Source organism: Saccopteryx leptura, chromosome 6 (assembly GCF_036850995.1).
Source record: "Saccopteryx leptura isolate mSacLep1 chromosome 6, mSacLep1_pri_phased_curated, whole genome shotgun sequence".
Lineage (NCBI taxonomy): Eukaryota > Metazoa > Chordata > Mammalia > Chiroptera > Emballonuridae > Saccopteryx > Saccopteryx leptura.
Window position 1 is genome coordinate 78,917,582 of NC_089508.1, and position 19,727 is coordinate 78,937,308.

Below are 19,727 nucleotides of genomic sequence, written 5' to 3' on the forward strand. Positions count from 1 at the left end.
AGGCTCACCATTCTCTTTGCCCAATTCTCCCCAGTTTCCCCTGGCTCCAGGCAACGGTGTGAAAGTGAGAACAAAAGTCTCCACAACCAATGATAGAAGGAGAAGTCTGAGAGAGGCGTAGGAGACAGCCAAAGCAGTTTGCATTTGTTCAAGGTGAAGAACTCTTTCAAAACATTTGCATTTTCCAAAAGGTAGTTATTTCTAGGTGATAGGATATAGGTAGTTAGCAGTTTTTAAATTATTTTCTGCATTTTCCCAACTGTCTACAATGACTATGTGTTATGTTTAATATAAGATTCTTTGAGGTCTTCTCTAATTACAAAAGCAGTTTGTGCTCAATGCAAAAACCTTGAAAAGCCTCCTTAATCACATCATGTGAAGTTAACAGCTGTTAACATTTTGGCATATGTCTTTCCAGACCTTTCTCTATGTAGAGATGCTTCATTTTTGTGATCTGGAAAAGTAAACACTTAAGAGACAAAGCCATGGGTATTTAGTCTTCAACTTTATTTCTGCTTTTAAACAGCATCTAACAGTTTGGAGATGCCCCTAACAGCAAGGAAATGTCCCTAACAACAAGGGCCCACCCCATGCACTTCCCCAACCAGGACTGGGGTCCAGGCTCCAGTAACTCCCCCTCACCCACACCAACCATCAGGCCTGTTTTCTTTCTGTCTCTGAAGACCTGGGACAGAAGACGATCTGTTAGAGGGGAAGCTGGGACTAAGGGATGCTGTGTGGAAGGACTGGGACAAGACACAGCTGCCTTTGTTAGTCTTGGGATATTTCGGGATTTGGTAGCATGCTTAGACACACTATGAAAGGGCATGAAGAGGGGCTCCTGGTTTCCTCTCTGGCCTCACTAATTCCTGAACAATCCCTCAGCACCCCTTCTTGCCAGGCTCAGGGCATTGCCTTTAGAAATTGGGCAAATGGTAGCCTGTGGTAACCCAGCATGCCTCACTGTGACCTGGCCTAAGCAGGATTGGTAATCAGGAAGGTGACAATGATTCAGACCTGAGAATGTCCCACTGCCTCCTACCACTGGCTTAGGTTCTGACTGTACCAAGCCCTTCCCAACTCTCACCTAAAGGGAAATAATACAAGGGCATCTCTATGTGAGGAGGAGCAAACCTGGGCATTTAAACCGCAAGCATGGGCACAGCTGGGTCCCCAAGCCAGAAACACCTCAATGCATGCACTGAAGCGGCAGAGGCAGCTCAGCCAGGAAAGTAGGAGCCCACAGGGCTAGATGTACTCTCCCCCAACTCCTTTCTACACCCATGGTAACCATGGAAACATAACCACCCACTCCTGCCAGCTGTCTGGGTTTAGACAACTAGGCCTGGCCCCACCTCTACACAGCCAAGGCCTAAATTGAGGGGACCAGGCTGGCCACAGAGTGGCTGCAGGAAGAACTGGGATTGGGCGATTTGGTCAGTCCAGGCTTCCAGCACAGCTTGGGAAGACTACCACAGGAGCCTCCATGCCTTGCTGCCTGGGCTGGGGTCAGATGGGGCTAGGGCAGCCAGCAGAGCCAGCCGCATGGCCCCAGATGCCCTCTGCCTGTGGGCTAACAGCTACTGTGGGGCAGTAGCCCTTGCTGCAGCAGCAGTAGCCTCTGGGACTCGAGGGGGCTTTCTGGCTGCTGCTCCTCCTGCCTGGGCTGCTCAGCTAGCCCTCCAGGGCTGAGGATGTACCGGTAGTCACTGGGGGTACCCTCCATTGCGCCCATGCCACTGCCATCCTCAGCTCTGCCACTGGCCTGGTCCCCACCAGGCAGCTCCAGGCTGCCACCCTCAACTGGCTCTTCAGCTCTCTCAAGGTTGATGTACAAGGGGTCCTGGCTGGTGGACAGCACAGACAGGTGGCCCAGAATGTTTTCCAGCTCCATTCGCAGGCATGTGAAGCTTGGGCGCTGCTTGGGGTCGGCGTTCCAGCACTGGTACATGAGCTCATACCTGGGGCAGACAGAAGGGTGAGGGAAAGTCGTGAGGAGCCAGAAGAACGGGGAAGGATGGCCCCTCCCTCAAAAACAGAGGCTCCTTAATCATACAAAACCAGGACTTAAAAAAATTTTAATTTGCCTGACCAGGCGGTGGCGCAGTAAATAGAGCGTCGGACTGGGATGTGGAGGACCCAGGTTCAAGACCCCGAGGTTGCCAGCTTGAGTGCAGGCTCATCTGGCTTGAGCAAAAAAAAAAGGAAAAAAAAAAAAAAGAAAAAAAGCTCACCAGCTTGGACCCAAGGTCGCTGGCTCAAGCAAGGGGTTACTCAGTCTACTGTAGTCCCACGGTCAAGGCACATGTGAGAAAGCAACCAATGAACAACTAAGGTGTCGCAACGAAAAACTGATGATGCTTCTCATCTCTCTCCATTCCTGTCTGTCTGTCCCTGCCTATCCCTCTCTCTGACTCTCTCAATGTCTCTAAAAAAATAAATAAATATAAAAAAAATTTAATTTAACACAGGAACTGTTCTAAGCATTTTACGTTTATTATTTAATTCTCACAACAACCCTATGAAGTAAGTGATCCCCACTCTATCAATGTGGAAACTGAGGCACAGAGAGGTTAAGAACCTTGACCAAGGTCACACAGGCAGAAAGTCATAAAGAAGCAATTGGAAGCCAGGTGGGTTGGCTCTAGAGTCCCTCCTATTCTATCTTGGGAGGAAGTACCAGCAGTGTTTTTATCTTGCAGAACACAGCCTGGAATGTGGATTTCAGCACCTACCCTTTGTCTTAACTCCTCCCCCATTCAGGCAGTCTTAAACCCTCTTTGTTCACGGTTACCTTTGAGAATCTAAGAAAAGCTTCCAGCCCTCTTCCCCTGGCAGAAACACTTTTGACATAGAATTTCAAGAACCTTACAGATTCTCTGAGGTCTTACCCTGTTCCTAGCACATGCCTCAAGCTAAGGAGAGAGAAAAAGAACTAATGGGAAGGGGCTGAAATCAGATTAGTCAGAAACAGCAAATGCCCGACTCTCTTGCCTGTGCCCAAAATAAAAGCTCCAAACACTCCCTACACAGCAGCCTTCCTGACAGGGGCCTCCAGTGATGGGAGGAAATCATGCCAGACACGGAGTAGGCCGTGGGAATGGTCTGGGGCCATCAGTCCATGGCCAGGCTGGGATACATTGTCAAGGCTGCACTAGGAGCCAACTGGCACCTGTCCACCAGGCTGCCTGGTGCAAGGCCAGCAACTGCCAACTCTCTATTGACAACACTAGCTCCTGCCCGGGAGACTAAGCCAGGGACTGGTCCCCACTGCCCAGCAGACTCTCTGCAGCTCCAGAGTCCGAGGCAGGCTGCAGCCAAAGGATGAACCAAGCTTCCTCTCTGCCATGCCCTGAGCTCTGCTGAATGAATAGGAGGGGTAGGGTCTGGTTCATGACTCAGATTTCTTTCTTACCCACAGTACAGGCTCAGGGCACTTTGAACCCACTGCCCTAGAAAAAGAGGACCCCATCATTCAGGCTGAGCCTTCCTCGACCTGTCCACATTCTCGGACCACTGGAGGTCTAATTCCACAAGAAACAGAGGTAATCCTCCTCTAATCCTATGAGGAAAAGACTATTATTAACCCCCATACTGTAGATGAGGAACGGGGATTAAAGAGGTTAAGTAATATGACCAATGTCACACAGTTATTAAGTTGATAAGCTGGGGTTTGAACCTAGATCCCTATCATTTTAGAAAACGTGTCTCTTGGCCCTGGCTGGTTGCTCAGTGGATAGAGTGTCAGCCCAGCGTATGGACGCCCCGGGTTCAATTCCCAGTCAGGGCACACAGGAGAAGTGACCATCTACTTCTCTCCCCCTCTTCCCCTCCTGCAGCCAGTGTCTTGATTGGTTTAAGCATGGCCCTGGGCACTGAGGATAGCTCAGGCTGGTCTGAGTGCATTAACGTCAGATGCTAAGAATAGCTCCAGGCGTCCCCAAACTACACCGGCAATGCGGCCCCCTGAGGCCATTTATCCAGCCCCCACTGCACTTCTGGATGGGGCACCTCTTTCATTGGTGGTCAATGAGAGGACCACTGTATTTGGCAGCCCTCCAATGGTCTGAGGGACAGTGAACTGGCCCCCTGTGTAAAAAGTTTGGAGACCCGTGGATTGGCCATAGTCGGGGTTGCCGGGTGGATCCCAGTCAGGGCACATGCGCGACTGCCTCACTATCTCCCTTCCTCTCTCTTGGGGGGAAAAAAAGTGCCTCTTAACCATGCTAACTGTGATTTGTTCTAGTATTATTCCCTTACCCCATGCAAGCCAGAGACTACCTGGGCCCCCAGAGGGCCTTTTCTCTAGTACCAATGGGAGGGAATCCCTCCACTCCCAAGAGGCTAAGACAAGAAAGGAACCCAACTCCCGTCCCCAACGCCCCCTCCTTGTCAAGCAAGGAATGTGATGGAGCAGCAGTTCTTGCCCTGTGCAGCCCTCTCTGAGAGGGAGGGAAGGCTCCCAGGCAGGGAAAGCTCCCCAGGCAGGGAAAGCTGCGCTGCAAGGTCTTCTTAGACTAGCTGGAAACTGAGCAGGAGTGGGGGTGGGGAGACGGGGACAGCACTGACTGCTGCCCACCCCTGTAACTTGTCTTCAGGGCTCCTGGTTCTCCCTGGAAACTGGAGAAAATAGAGCGACAGGAAAAGTCTGGAGCAAGAAATATGAGATGGGAAAGGAGGAAAGAAAGAAAATAGGGAGGTGGTAGATAAAGAGGTTTGGGGTGGAGGTCAGTCTTCCCCCTAATGAATGACAAAAACATTTCCAAAAAAAAAAAAAAAAAAGTCTAACAAGGTTATGAGCAGCACATAGCCATTAGCTGAAACTTTAAATTCCTCTTTCCTCCCAGAATCCCCTTCTCGGGATACTTACACGTCCTCTATACAGTCCAGAGGCTGTTTCAGGCGGTTCCCGCCAATGAGGTAGTTGTAAATCTCAGCATTCTCGATGCCAGCATAGGGTGTCTGCCCACGAGTCATGATCTCCCACATGGTCACCCCGAAGGCCCACTGGGACAGAATCGAGGTGGGAGGAAAGGTGTCACTAGGCTACCTCAGCTAGGCAGAGCCCCGAAGCAAGCACATCTTGGGGCTCAGGGGCTTCATACAAGCTTCCACAGCTCAGAGCACTGACCTGGCTGAGCCCTTGAAAATCCTCCAGGTCCACCCACACACTAGTCCATACAACTTTCATTACCACCAAGCCTCACGGTGCCACCATACTCACCACATCACTCTGCACAGTATACAGGTTGTCAGCCAGGCTCTCCAGGGCCAGCCACTTGACAGGCAGTTTGGAGGCACAGCCCTGACGATAGTAGTCCCCGCTATAGATCTTCCGGGAGAGTCCAAAGTCGGCCACACATACAGTCATGTCTTCTGCCAGCCTGTGAGGCGTATTAAAGGATGGGGTCATGCTGGCAGCCCTAATAAAGTCAAGCATCTTCTCATTCCTAAGCTGTCCCCTCGCACAGAACATACTGCCCCAGGCAAGAGCTGACCATTAGCCAGCTCCTCCTAGCACTCGCCACTCCCTCCCACCTCGAAGACCCCAAAATTCACATACATGCAATTCCGAGCAGCCAGGTCTCGGTGGATAAAGTTCCGGGAGCTCAGGTACTCCATGCCGCAGGCAATGTCCACCATGAACTGAATCAGAGTCTGCAGGGGCAGGTTCTAGAGGGTAGACAGAGCAAGCTCAGGCTGGATCTGCCAACCCAGTCAGAGTGTGATAAACGGGGTTCCCTGGCCAGAAAGCCTGACAACTGTCCTTGGAATCACTGAAAGGAAGAGGATAGAGGGGCTTCCCAAAGCAAGGAAGCTTTGGCAAATCTTCCAAAGTGCCCAGGAGTCAAGACTTCCCCAATTTGGGGCTCCAGAGGTCTTTTCTCCCAGAAAGGGTCCTTGCCTGGCCCATAGTTCCCATTAAGCATAAAAAGTCAAACTCAGAGCCCAACCAGTTCAACTGGCCCTCCCTACCCAGACAGCCTCATTCCCAGGGTCTTTGTCCCTTTCCAGCTCCTGGCCACTCCCACCCCAAGTCACTCACAAAGGGGTTTTCCCCAATCCGGGAGGCAAGCAGGAAGGCGTGCAAGTCCCCGTGCTTCATGAAGGGCAGGATGACCATGGGGATGGGGAGACGGCCTTTGGCCCTGCTCCGGAGGCTGACCCCTGGGAACAAGCAAGAGTCAGGAGCAGGGCACATAATGGTCAAAGGATGGTTCAAGTGTCTGCATAAGCCTCTACTTGCCAGGTCCTACCCTCTAGCCCTGGCTCTGCTACCTCTTTCCCCACAAGTTTCACATTGGCCTGGTAACTACCCATATCTTGGGAGCATCTTCTGAGTCTCCTCCTCTTCCTTCATGTGCAGACCTTTGGTACAAGGTCTACAAACTAAACTCCTTACCTGGAGTCTGCTCAGATTTCAGCCAGGACATCCTAGCTATTTTACGATCTGCTTACTCACCAGGTAAGTCTGAACTTCTCTTCCACAGGCTACCTTTAGGGAGCACAGTTTTAGCCTTATTTTGTATCTGCCTCCCCTAAGAAGGAGCTCACCAACAAGCTTGGCCACATGTGGGTGGTCAAATTCCTTCATGCAAGCCGCTTCTCTGAGGAACTCTTCAATGTCGCTTGAGGCAATGATGTCAGCTGGGAGAAAAGAATGGGAGGGAGGAAATGAGGAAGATATGTCCCCAGTTCTGACCCAAGACTCCAAGACCTAGTCCTTCAGATGTCCTTGGCTTCCCGGGGAGCCCAGGAAACAGTCTGGTCCTGAACAGGAGAACCTGCTATAGGAGTGGCGCTATTTAACAACTTCTCCACTTGCTAATGCCTTCCCTTGGTACAACCGAGCAGCTCATCCAACCACAGCTTTCATCACTCTGAGTGAGTTCAGAGGCCAGTCACTGCTGATGGCAAAGAGCAAAGCCTGGGGCACGGATGTATGTGGGTTCAGGCCTGTGAATTATTCACGTGGCATCTCAGTTAGTGCTGACTAACTCTTTTTGGGAAGTCTGGGGGCCCAGCAGAGCCTGCTTCAGGACCAGTCACCACTTTCATCCTCTCAAGTGATGCCCTCACTCTACATCTGCTATTCTTCACTCACCTTTGAGCATCTTTACTGCCACTTTCACAAAGGAGCCATCCTCCTGCTTCAGCTGGGCCTCCCGCACTGAACCAAACTCTCCTACAAACCAATCGAAATTATGGTTGGTCCCCTCACCCTCCCGTCCTCCACCCCTATACCTCCCAGGTGATCCTCCATAGGGACACAAACTCACTAAACTCTGGGGCCATTGGCGGAGGCTCCCTCATCCACAGACAAAGCAAAGTATGCTGGGAGTGACTCCTCTTCAGCACTTCTCGTTTCCAGCTACCATTCCCCCATGCATACCAAACTCAGGCGTTTATAACCATATCCCAAATCCATACCCTCAAAGTGATCGGAGCAACCAAACACACTCAGACATGGCAAACTCCACTCATGTCCATCTCTGCACAGGTCTGGGTACCTTTGCCCAACATCCGGCCCAGGGTGAACTGCTGCTCTGGGATGAGCACATCCTCTAGCTTGTCCTTCAGTTCATCGCTAATGCCCAAGCTGTCCACTGTTGGAGAGAGGATGGTGAAAGGAGAGGGACCCCTTTGGTTCCTGATCCAAACTCCAATCTGCCTCCTACACCCCAGACTCCATCCACAGAGCAGAGATGGGATTAGTTTAGCTCTCCCACAGCTAGAATGGTGACCTCCACAAGAGTAAGGTCTGAGTGTCTTTTCCATACGGTATGCTTGGGACTCATCAAGGTTCAGATGTATTGGTCAAATTAATGAATTAGTAAAAGGAATACAGATAGGGGCACAAGATAGCTCATTCTTCCCTTGTACGATTCCCCATAACTCACATGTGGCCTCAATGCGTTCAGGCCTTTCCCGATTGAAGGATCGGGCTGCCCGGAAGTGAACGGCCGGCTCCCCTCGGGCCATGACACTGTCAAAAGCTTGCCTAAAAGGGAAACCCAGGACTTCGGGTCAGCTCCAAATTCTTCAGTCATCACCTGCCGCTCCCTCCGTGTCCCTACCGCTTACCCGAACCGCGTCTCCTTCCGCCTCTTTCGAAGAAGGATGAGGGCCAGGGCAGCAGCGGTCACCAGCGCTGTCAGCACACCCAGGACCACAGGCACCCAGGATGCGCGGCTATGGGGAGGGCCCTGCTGCCCTGTGGGAGACAGGGGTATGAGGTAGGCTGACACCTAGGAGTCCCTTTAAAACTTTCCAGTGATGGCCCTCTGACCTGGTCAAGAGACTCCCTAAGCCATGTCAGGTCCCAAGTGGAAAGAGGCTCCAAAGGAAGCCCTGAGAGCCCCTACCCTGTCAGTGACTGGCCCTGGCTCCTGAGGCCGACGCACAACCAGACAATGAGATGTAGTGTAAGTATCAACCCAAGCCTCAACTGCTTGACTCTGAGTTTTTGGGCCTATTGGGAGGTAAAGTGCTGTCAGCCTCCTACCACCAGTCTAGGGTGCCCTTGACATGCCTCATCCTGTCCCCTCCCTCTACAGGCCTCACCTGCGTGGTCATGAGAAGAGACCACCAGTGGCTGACTCCAAGGCCCACAGCCAACTGCATTGGAGACGCACACGCGCACAATCAGGTCCTTCTGGGGATCCCAAACTGTCAAGTTGGCCCAGGTCCCCTCCACTATCAGTTCACCCTGCAGCCAAGAAAAGCCCCCATCCACACTGGGTCTGAGGAAAAGGCCTCTAGCTGGGGCCTGAAGGCAGAAAAAGGCCCAGCTAGGAACATACCAGCTTGAACTTATCACATTCCTGCTCCAGGCTACAGATGCCTTTCCTGAACACAAATAAGGCTCAGTCCCGGGAACACAGAGGTGGGGGATGGGAGGAAACTGGGCTCTGGATAAGGTCCTTTCTGTGCCCTCCCCCAGTTTGTGCAGAAATGTGCTTCCTGCGTTATAAACAAAGTAGCCAATGGATGCAATCCTAACAGGAAACCTAATCCAATAAAAAGTACAACCTGCAGGGGAAGGCAGGCAGGAGGAGTGAACTTCCTGGGGTGGTAGGAGGCCCACCAGGGCCCCAGGCCTACCAAGGGCAGCTATTCTTAAGCCAAAGGCCTTAGAGCCCTTGAGAGGTTACTGGTAAACCTAGAGGGTAGAGGCTTCTGTCTTCTCTTACCTGGGTTCCGTTGTCTTGAACCCAAGATAGTTTGTAGGATCCCAGGGGGCTTTCAAACGGGCCCTCAGGGATCACTTCTTCCCACTCCAGGATGAGGCCTGAGTCTGTGCGGATGGCATGGAGGTTCTGGGGAGCGCTGGCTGGGGCTGTACCCAAAGAGAGGAGGATGCTAAAAGCCTTACCCTTCCCACCATCACTATCCCATGCTGGCCTTTGGAGCCAACTCCCAAGAACTAAACAGCTCAGCGAGCAACAGGTAGGGGAAGAGCTTGCCTACTAGTTCTGACTACTCTCACTCATGTCCTGAGGAAGAGGGCTTAGCAATGGCAGCACCCCTGCTAGACAGTGTTGCTCTTAATCATCTTGGTGACGGCCTCAGCCACATCCTGCCAGTCTCCTTGGAGTTGCTAGAGAATGCCAAATAAGTTCCTGCCATGCAGGTCTTTGCACTCACTGTGCCCTCTTCTTATTTATTTATTTATTTATTTATTTAGAGAGAGAGAGAGACAGACAAGACAGACAGGAAGGCATAGAGATGAGAAGCATCAACTTATAGTTGCAGCACTTTAGTTGTTCATTGATTGCTTCTCATATGTGCTTTGACAGGGTGCTCCAGCTGAGCCAGTGATCCCTTGCTCAAGCCAACGACCATGAGGTCATGTCTATGATCTCACACTCAAGCTGGCAACCCCACACCCAAGCTGGTGAGCCGGCACTCAAGCTGGTGACCTTGGTGTTTTGAACCTGGGACCTCAGCGTTCCAGGTCGACACTCTATCTCCTGTGCCACCACCAGTCAGCTTCACTGTCCCCTCTTCCTGCAGTGATTTTCCCCCCAAACAAGGCTTCTTCCTTAATCACACCGCAGATCTCTTTATGAAAGTTTTCCTGAACCACCCTGAGGAACTCTCTTTATCTGTTCTATCTAGTTTATCTATTCCATTCACTAAAACTAGAGCTGCTTGGGAGAAGGGTAGGATTTATCTAGTTCACAAGTATGCTGCAGGCACTCAGTGTTTGCCAAATCATGCGTAAAGCTCCCTCTGGTAGCTCCTCTCCCAATCAACTCCATTCAGAACAGGAACCAACATGGCCCCTCCCCCACTCCAGCCTTGCCCAGCCACTCCGCTCTGCAAGTCCTTTTACCTAGACCCTTTGTCTGAAAGGGCACCCAATCAGCATATGGAGAAGGCCCCAAGGCATTGGCACAGCGCACCCTGAGGCTGTAATTGGTGGCAGGTGCCAGGTCCCGGAGAAGGCAGGTAAAAGGTGGCACAGGGACCACGACAGCCAGGACCTCCCAGCCTCCTGGGGCCTGCGTCACCTACAGAAAAGCAGAAAATTAATGATGTAGAGGGAGACAGAAGATGTGGAATGGGTTTGGGTTTGGGTTTGGGTGGGAGCTAATGCCTCTTCTGCGTCTATCAGAAAACACAACCCACCCCTTTCCACCACCACCACCCCGCCAATAATACACCAGTTTCCATACCTCTGTGCCTTTGCAAATGCTGTTCCCTTTGCTTAGAATGACCTGCTCTTCTTAGCAAAGTGCAACTCATCCTTTAACACTCAACACAAATACCACTTTCTCTGTGAAAGCCTTTCTCAACTACTGCAGAAAGTTCATGTCCCTTTGTGCTTGGTGCATAACTTGATTAGAGTAGTTACCACTTATTGTAACTGTCTGTATGCCAGCCAGCTCAGAGTCTCAGAGCTTCTCAAGGGAGCCTTGGGCATCGTGAGCCAGGCCTTCACCTCCCAATTTGGGAGCCCGAGGCAACAGTACAAATGGAGATTGTGTACCATATGGCTAAATACTTATGTTATAAATCAGCTAACATTTTTTTTTAAGCGAGCAAGCAAGAGAGAGAGAAAGAGAGAGGGGCAGGGACAGACAGGGAGGGAGAGAGATGAGAAGCATCAACTCGTAGTTGCGACACTTTAGTTGTTCCTTGATTGCTTTCTCATATGTGCCTAGATGGGCAGGGAGTGAGGGGAGAACTCCAGCTGAGCCAGTGGCCCCTTGCTTAAGCCAATGGCCTTGGGCTTCAAGCCAGCGACCTTTGGGCTCAAGCCAGTGACTATGGAGTCATGTCTATGATCTCACACTCAAGCTGGTGACCCTGTACTCAAGTTGGATGAACCCATGGGTAACCTTGGGGTTTCAAACCTGGGTCTTTACCGTCCTAGGTCAATGCTCTATCCATTGCACCACCACCTGGTCAGGCACAAATTATTAAATAAAATATTTTCTATCTTAATATATTGACAAACAAGCTTCAAAACAACCTGGAAGATCAGGCTTGTATTTATAATCTCCAAATCCTTGGACTCTCAAGCCAGAATGTGGTGACATAAGGATCTATACCTCAAGAGATGTCATGTGCAGGAGTGTAAAAATACTATTGCATACCCACCTCCCCCAACACAAATGGGTGTCCTTTGGGTATAGAAGTGTACATATCATACCCTCCCAAGGATAGACCATGGAAGAGGCCCATATAGTCCTGGGCAGACTCGCCATGTACAAGAAATCTTGACTATCTAGACCAGGGGTCTCAAACTCAACTCAGCATGTGGGCCGCAGAGCAAGATCACAGCCGTTCGGCAGGCCGCACTAGGTCTACAAAAGGCAACTGTTACGCAACACTTTTCTCACTGCAGTTGAAAACAAAAAAAAATCAGTACAACAAGCACAATCGTACATGCAGTTTACTCAGTGTCACAAAACGACCAGAAACTGTAGTTCGCATCACAACTGCTGTTAACTAAGCTAATATCTAGCTAGGATGCTAGAGAAATGAAAAATATAAGTAGGCCCCTAGGCTTACTTAATTTTATCCAAAATATTTTGAACTTCGTGGATTAGTCTGCAGGCCGCACAAAATTGTTCAGCGGGCCACGAGTTTGAGACCCCTGCTCTAGACTATGATGTTGTATGGTCGTTGGGAAGCCGGGGAGTTGTCCCCATGATCTAGATAGGCATGTCCCACTTGCCCAGGGGCAAGGGCTAAAGGGAGTCAAAGAGGGTCAGAGTAGTGTCCTCTAAATGGTAAAGCCCAGAGCAAGGGCCTTTACTGCCTGGGGGAACCGCCTAGAACAGTTTCCACAGCACTCACTAAATAATACCCTTTGGGCAAATGTCTGAGAACAAATAAGCTTGTATTATTTCTTGCTTTTAGTGTTGCCTTACTCAGATTTTTCACTCCGGGGCTTAGAAGCCCTCCTAGTCCCCTTGTTCTGTTTGACATGAGTTAGGGGGTGGGGCATGAAAGAGTCGATATTAGATAAATCAAAGGTTTGAGTTTCGTCAACATAAAAAAAACCTTCTAGACACCCCAAATCTGCTTTAGTGATTTGCTTCCCAGCCTGAAGAATGCATGGGTTTCAGCCACTCTGCAGCGTCACTTGGTTGCCAGAGCCGCCTATAAAAAGAGGCAGTGAACTGCACTGTTCCTGGTAAGAGAACAACACCTAAACAGAGCTGGGGACCAAGCTCCATGGGAAAGTCTAGTGGTAGTTAGTGTGATACCACTGTCCACAAAGTGCCACGGAGGCAGCCAGAATTAACAAGGCCAAGAGTGCCTATCCGCCTTCTTAGATTACCTGGACTGTACAGGATTGGAGCACAGCTCGGCCATCAGCACCTGGCACCCAGGCCACGCTAGCATTGTTGCTGGAGAGCTTAGTCACGGTGATGTTGAAGGGGGCTGCGGGCAGTGCTGTGGATGGGAACTCAGAGTCAGTGTCCTAGAGTTCAGTGCCCAGGAAGGATATGAGAGGAGAGAACAGATGACGACGACGTGGGAATCAAATCTGGAGTCCCTCCCTCCCTAGGGTCCGTCCCCTTTAAACTAAAGATGACTACTCGTCACTCCCAGGACCACAGCAATATCCACAAGCCAAGCAAACAGTAGGACACAGATGCTCATGCCCAGGAGAGCGCCTAGGCTGTGGAGAGAGGTTGCTGCTCCCTGAATCAGGGGCCCTGTCTGACCAAGGAAAAGAATAAGATAGCGGGTGGAGGCAGTACCTCGGCCTTGGGAGAGGAAGGCCCTGCAGACACAGCCCATTCCTCCACAAGCTGGCTCTCCTCCGCCCTCCTCCCCTCCCTCTGTGAACACCAGTCCTTTGGGTCTCCTCCATCATCCTGCCAGGCTGTTTTCCCCTCCTCCAGGCCCTCCACAAGGGCTGGCAGAAGCAAGGTTGGGCATGAACCTTGACCACCTCCGGCTGGTTCCCTCTCCCTCCCTCCCTCCCAAGGGCTCTGCTCCATGATGGGAAATCTGCTCTGACGTCAGGTTTCTATTCTCATCTCAGCCTCAGCAGGGTCTCAGGTGCTCCCACTAGGAATGGAGCTATGCCAGTTAACCCCTCATCAGATCCCAGCAGGGCTGAAAAGAGCTGGAACACCAGATGATTCTGCCTTTACCCACTGCTGCACAGCTTGCCGAGAACGCCCCTGGCTCACCTACCCTCTCTCCTCACCAGTCCTCCTACCTTGGAGCCGAATCGTGGCTGGGCGAGAAGAGGCCAGGCCTTTCAGGTTGTGAGCTTCACAGGAGAACACAGTGCTCTGGGTCACCCCTGGCGCCAGAAAACCACAGTCAGCCCCCCTACCAAGCAGCAACTCCCACTCAGACTGAGATTGGGGAAGGTAGATACTTAGGCTCCAGATCTTAAATATCCTAAAATTCCCTACAGCCAAAAGAAGAGGCTAGTGGGGTTACAGCCGAACAAACAGGGGCTTTGGAGTCTAACGGGCCTGGGTATAAATCCAAAGACTGGACTTCCGTCTTCTCATCTCCCAAATGGGAGAACTGTGAGAACCAAACGATGTAAAGTGCATGGCACACAGTAAGCACTTGAGAAGTGCTATCCCATCCTCCCACCTCAATCCCATCTCCAAAACACAACACAAGACTGCCTCCCCTTTCTGGTCACTCCATTATTGCACATTCCAGAGCCCTTCTGTGTTTGCTCTGTGCCACATCATTGCTGTATCTGCAGATTCTTTGTCTTGCAATAGCTCTTGGCTCCTTATGCATGTGTCTTGTCTAATTCCTTGGGGGCTGGACAGATGGCTTCTATTTCTTTTGTATTCCCTCCATCCCCTGTGGTGCCTAGCACAGTGTGGCGTGTGGAGGAGTTCAGTGAGTGCTTATTACCAGGCTGGCTGCCTGAGGGTCCAACCACGCACATCTAGAGAGAAGGAAACCCAACCCCCCTTCCAATCTGCAACCCAGCACCTCCCAAACAGGACCTGTCCTCGTTTCCAACAGGTCCTGCAGTCCACCTCTTTTCAAGATTCATACTGCTAGGACACTTGGCAGATCAGAGCCTGTCCCTCCCACCTGCCCGTTCATGAGACCAACCTCAGAAAAACAATCTTTTCTGGCCAATTCAAGCCTCTACCAGAAACATTAACTTTGTTTCGCAGATAAGTGAGCCTCACAAGCATGTGAGGCATGTGTCTGAGGACCCTGGGGTGCAGGTGGGTATGCAGGTATGGCAGCTCTGAGTCTCACTGTGTGGAGGTATGCACAGATACAGTTGTTTAGGAAAACAATGCAAGGGCTATTAGGAGAGGATGCCCTGTATTTTTGTGCTGGCCTCCCCTCCCTGATTTTCTTCCCCCGGCCATTCCCCACTCTGCAACCTGAGACTGTCTTCTAGGCAAATCTGCCAGACACTCCTCCTAGCTCTGCGTGGGCTGGTTCCTGGCTCCTTCCCTTGGGAAGAGTGGGGGATGGAAGGGAAATGGGTGCCCCTGGTCCCACCCAATTCATCTCCCAGGGCCAGCTGTACACAGCCTACACTCTCATGAACCAGGGAACGAGGCTCCAGCATCCGCCTTAAGCTCGTACAGCAGGATCGCCACCCAGCAGACCTAGCACGCCTGAGTAATGAGCTTAGCTATGGTGCAGCTCTCGTACTCAGGCACCAGAGTCTGCTCTGGACAATCACAAAAGCAAATAGTCATTTAAGCAGATTTGAGCTCTGACAACCTTACCACCCCTGTCAAAGCCCCTCCTGAGGCTACTTACCTGTTACATTTAAAACAGAAGGAGAGGGAGCAGGTCCCCCAACTTTTGTGCCTCCTCTCCACCAGATAATGGTAACTGGTTCGGGGGGACCCACGGCCTCACAAGACAGTTGGAAAGGGGCATTGGGTGGTACTGCCAGATCTTTTGGCTCCACAGTGAAAAATGGCACACCTAGGGAGAAAAGAGACATGGGGAGTGAGCCTTGCTCCCTCTCAGCTTCCAGCTCCCCAACCACAAATTTGCTACCATTTTAAACCCTCTCTGCATAAGGTCCCACAGGCCCTTCTGATTGGGTCACCTGCAGAACAGGCACCTAGCATGACAGGACTGCTCTTCTGTGCCTCCCTTAGGAATACCCTTTATGCTGTCCCCTGGGGCACAGCAAATTCCCACTTCCCAGACCTGCTCTGATAGCAAGAGAGAGGGCAGAGGATGTGGAGCTGGAGGAAGGGCAAAAAGAGAGGAAAAGTGGGCAGAAGCTTGAGCCGAGTTCTGCTGGCAGGACCCAGCTCCAGTTCAGAGCCCTTTGTTACTTTCTTAGTCACTTGTTTTCCTGGGCTGAACAGCTCTGAGCTCCCACAGCTGTGAATCCTTCCTCCCCTCCCCCCTCTCTCCCCCTCCTAGCCTGGCCACTTGGCAGAACAGGGTCCAGCCCCAGATGGGTGCTTGAGGTTTGTTGTTCAGACAACTGAAACTGACTTGATCCCTTAGGTTGTGAGACCTAGTTGCCCCTTGGTTCTCAAATACCCAGACTCCAGCGGATATGGTCTTTCAATGTTGGGGTGGGCCTGGAGCCTGGTACAGTCAGGCTCCAGAGGGCAGTGAGGCAGCTTTCTTCCACTGAGCTTTTGTTTCCAGTGGTGTGGTCACCAGCACACGGCCAACATGCCCACATGCCTCCTCACCTTCTACTGTGAGCCACACTGGCGGGGAGGTCTCAGTTTCGCCCCCATCCTCCACCTGGCACCAGTACTGGCCCGCATCAGAACGATCCACTGACTTCAGGCTGTGGAAACAGGATAGGAGGCTCAACTCCCAGAGTCAAGGGGAGCAGCTCTGCTGGGCAGAGTCAATGGTTTCAGCCTGCCCCAACTTCTGGAAGTTTTCACAGGTTGCCAAATAAAGAAACCACAGACCTCCAGGCATCAGCATTGCCCCAGCTCCCAACATCCCCAGGCTGGCATCCCACACCTTCCCCCACAGTCCTGCACCTGAGGAAGCCGATCCAGTGCTGCTCGCTGACTGAGATGTACATCTGATCCAGGCCCCGGACCATAGCCCCGTCCTTCATCCACTGTATCTCAGGATCTTCCATCCCTTCCACACTGCAGTTGAGACTAACCGGCTGCCCTTGAGACACTGTCAGCTTCACTGGGGCTCCCATGAGTTTCAGGCCTGTGAGGTGGGAAGAAGAATGTGTCAGCCAGCTTAAGAGGTCCCCTGTCTCTAGAAATATCCCCCATCCTCTTCTAGAATCTACCTTCTGTGTCAGAGGGCTCATTCTCAGCCAATGGCCACGGAAGCAGAGGCAGGACAGTGTACAAGGGACTTAGACCTGAGCTGTGGAAAGGGGCATAACAGGCTCTCTAGGCACCATTTCCGCCACTGCCAAGCTCCCCCCAGAGCTGAGGAAACAACCTCTTCCCCATACCTCCCTGCTGGGCAACGTTAAGTTCAGGCCCAAAAACTAAAAAGAAAACAAGCTAGGCTGAAACAGTGGGGCATTCTCACACACATGGGGCAGGTTCTGCCCTGGGAATGCCATACCCAGCCAGTGCAACAGGCAGCCAGTTCTCCACCCAGGGTGTCAGCCCAGACCTGCACTCCTGCTGGCAGCCCCCTGCAGCCCACCCCGGCAAGGAGGCTGAGGAAGGGAGGGAGGGGGTGCTCCCCTGAAGTGGAGAACATATGGCTGCAAAACCACGTCAGATCAAACACATGGCAGCCTTCCTGGCAGCCGCCTGCTCTATTAATACCTGAATGTGTGCAGGGGCGGGTGCTAGGAAGGTAGGAGGTAGAAGGGAGGGGAGGGGCCCTGAATGGGGAGCCCAAGACCCCTGAGCTACTGTCACATCAACAGAAGCCACCCTCTGAACACTATCCTCTGCATGTGTGCACACACAGACACCCTCTTAGTCTCCTGGCATGTTTTTAAGCAAAGAAGGGCAGGTGAACTATCCACATATCTGAAACCCAGTCCTGCTTCTTCCTGCCCTATGCTGTGTGACTCTATCCTGGGCTCTCTCTGATCCTGAGACACACACCTTTCAGCTTGTAAATACTTCTCACTCTTTCCTTTCCCTTCCCTGAGAGGCTGGTATGACAGGGAGTGCTGTCTCCAGAGAAGGTGCCAGCTCCCTGCCTGCTGCTCTGGCATGTGTTTCTTCCCTACTCCCTTCATCCTGGCAGGATCAGTCACAGGGCAAGGAGAGACCGTCTCATGCCCCATACACACTCAGCAGTCCCAGGGGTGTGTAGTGTAAACTTGAGGATCCAGTATGCTGCAAGGAGCACTCCTGTGACTGGCAAATGCTTCTGTGGCTCTGTGGGAACATAAGGCTAACCCCCACAAAGACTAGCAACCTTGCCCCAGCCCACCCTCTCCAACGTCCCAGAAGGAAGCTTAGTGAGCCAGGAACTGGAGTATGCCAGCTGCTTTCTGTAACCCCGCACCATCACAGCCCCTGTACCTAAATGGTGCCCCTTGGGTGCTTAGCCCCAGTCCCTGTGGTTTCAGCGAGAGCTTGGTGTGTGCAGTGGGCAGAATGGGGGTCCCGGGGCTGAGAAGGGAGAGCCAACAACTAGGAACATAGAGATGGGAAAATCCGGTCCCAAACAACCCCGCTGACCACTCAGCCCACAGCCCCACTCCTTTCCTTTCCATTCCCCACGAAGAGCCCCGGACAAGAGAAAGTTGGGGGTGGGGGCCCCGAGATCCCACAGCGAACACACCGCTACGCCCCCTCTGCCAGTCCCCAAGGCTCGGCCATCCAGCTTTGGTCCCCTCACCCAAATCTCTGGCCCGCCCAGGCCCGGGGCTCACTCGGCTGCGGTCCCGGGGCTCCGACCCCGGCCGCGCCCCTCCGCAGCCCCTGCTTCCCGCCGCCTCCAGGGCCAGCCCCTACCTTCGGCCACGGGCTCGCGGAGCAGCAGGGCGGCCAGACCCGCCAGCAGCAGCAGCGGCGGCGGCGGCGGCGGCGGCAGCGGCGGGAGCCCCGACCGCCCCATGCTCCGCCTCAGCGCCATCGGCGTCGGCGCCGCACCATGCCGGGCCCGGCCCGCGAGCGACCAGGGCGGAGGAAGGAGGAGAGGAGGAGGAGGAAGGGGAGAGGAGGAGGAGGAAGGGGAGAGGAGGAGGAGGAAGGGGAGAGGAGGAGGAGGAAGGGGAGAGGAGGAGGAGGAAGGGGAGAGGAGGGCCGCGGGAGGGGCGGGGGCCGGCCGGGGGTGGGGCGGCGCTGCGGCCGGTGCCTCCGAGACCCGCGCCCGCTGAGTGTCGCGGTGGCCGCTGTCAGCAGCGCGGGGCCCGCGGGGCCGCTCCTGGGCCACTGCGCTCCTTCCACAGCCGTCGCCGCCGTCGCCGCTGCCGCCGCCGCTGATTCATGTTCTTCTCGGAGCCGCCGCCTCCTCCCTGGTCCTCCCGCCCGCAGCCGGAGCTCGTACCGCCCCCCCGCGGAGCCTCCAGCCGCTTGATCCCAGCGCCAATCTGGCGGTTGCCAGCCAGGTCTCCGGCCGATCCCCACCTACATATCTCCCCAGTCCTGGCCAGCACTCCCTGTCCCAGCTACCCTAATGTCGATCCCGAGGATCTGGGTGGGTCCCCTGGATGGGCACTCCAGCCACGCCCCTTCTTTTCCGAAATACTCTTGAATCTTTTCAAACCCAATACTCCAGATCCTTCACTCAAAACGTCGCTGGAAGCCTCTACCACACCCCAACTTTTGTCCAGACCCATCACCTGCCTCTCAGTGTACAAAGCATCCCAAGACACTTAGGATCATCAGCCCTCCCCCGAATTGTCGTGCCTCAGGGCTCCCCCACAGGATCTACTAGCATCCCTTCGTGCCTCTATTAGCTTTTCACCCAGATCACCCAATTCGTGCCTCATTTCCCACCCCTTTATTTTCAAGATCTTGGGCCTTGAGTCTCGAGTTTTCCAAGCTCTTTCTTGGTAATACTCAGGTTTTATCTGCTAGGCCAAAGCTCAGTGGCCCATATGTTTGGGGGGTTGTCATTCTTCTTAGTTGCTTCCTCAGCTTCTACCCCAACATTCCCCAGGATATGATATGAAAGTTGGCTGTATTATTACAATACCCAATAAAACTTTAGTTGCTGTTAGTAGAGCACTTTGCACACAGTAGGCACTCCAAATAAATAGACAGGTGCCTATTAAATTGCATCAGAGGTTGGCCTGTCCCAGAATTAGTAATCACTGTGGTGGCTGATCCTGTCAGGCATATGTAGAGCTGGTTCCAAATCCAGCCTGTGTT

The 19,727-nt window shown here is 52.8% G+C and overlaps 1 protein-coding gene across 1 annotated transcript; it reads right to left on the bottom strand.

Annotated features, from left to right (window-relative positions):
* Positions 1–488: 488 nt before the first annotated feature.
* On the bottom strand, positions 489–18,616 carry TYRO3 (TYRO3 protein tyrosine kinase). The gene is made up of 19 exons (XM_066342147.1): positions 18,366–18,616; positions 16,452–16,635; positions 16,146–16,246; positions 15,241–15,411; positions 13,694–13,780; positions 12,800–12,915; positions 10,340–10,517; positions 9,195–9,340; positions 8,566–8,710; positions 8,086–8,215; positions 7,902–8,002; positions 7,512–7,607; positions 7,106–7,186; positions 6,556–6,648; positions 6,047–6,168; positions 5,564–5,673; positions 5,225–5,384; positions 4,871–5,007; positions 489–1,961 (listed from the first exon to the last, which is right to left on the bottom strand). Exons 1-19 carry the CDS (start codon positions 18,484–18,486, stop codon positions 1,574–1,576), a joined length of 2,667 nt encoding a protein of 888 aa, XP_066198244.1. The 5' UTR covers positions 18,487–18,616; the 3' UTR covers positions 489–1,573.
* Positions 18,617–19,727: the final 1,111 nt, after the last annotated feature.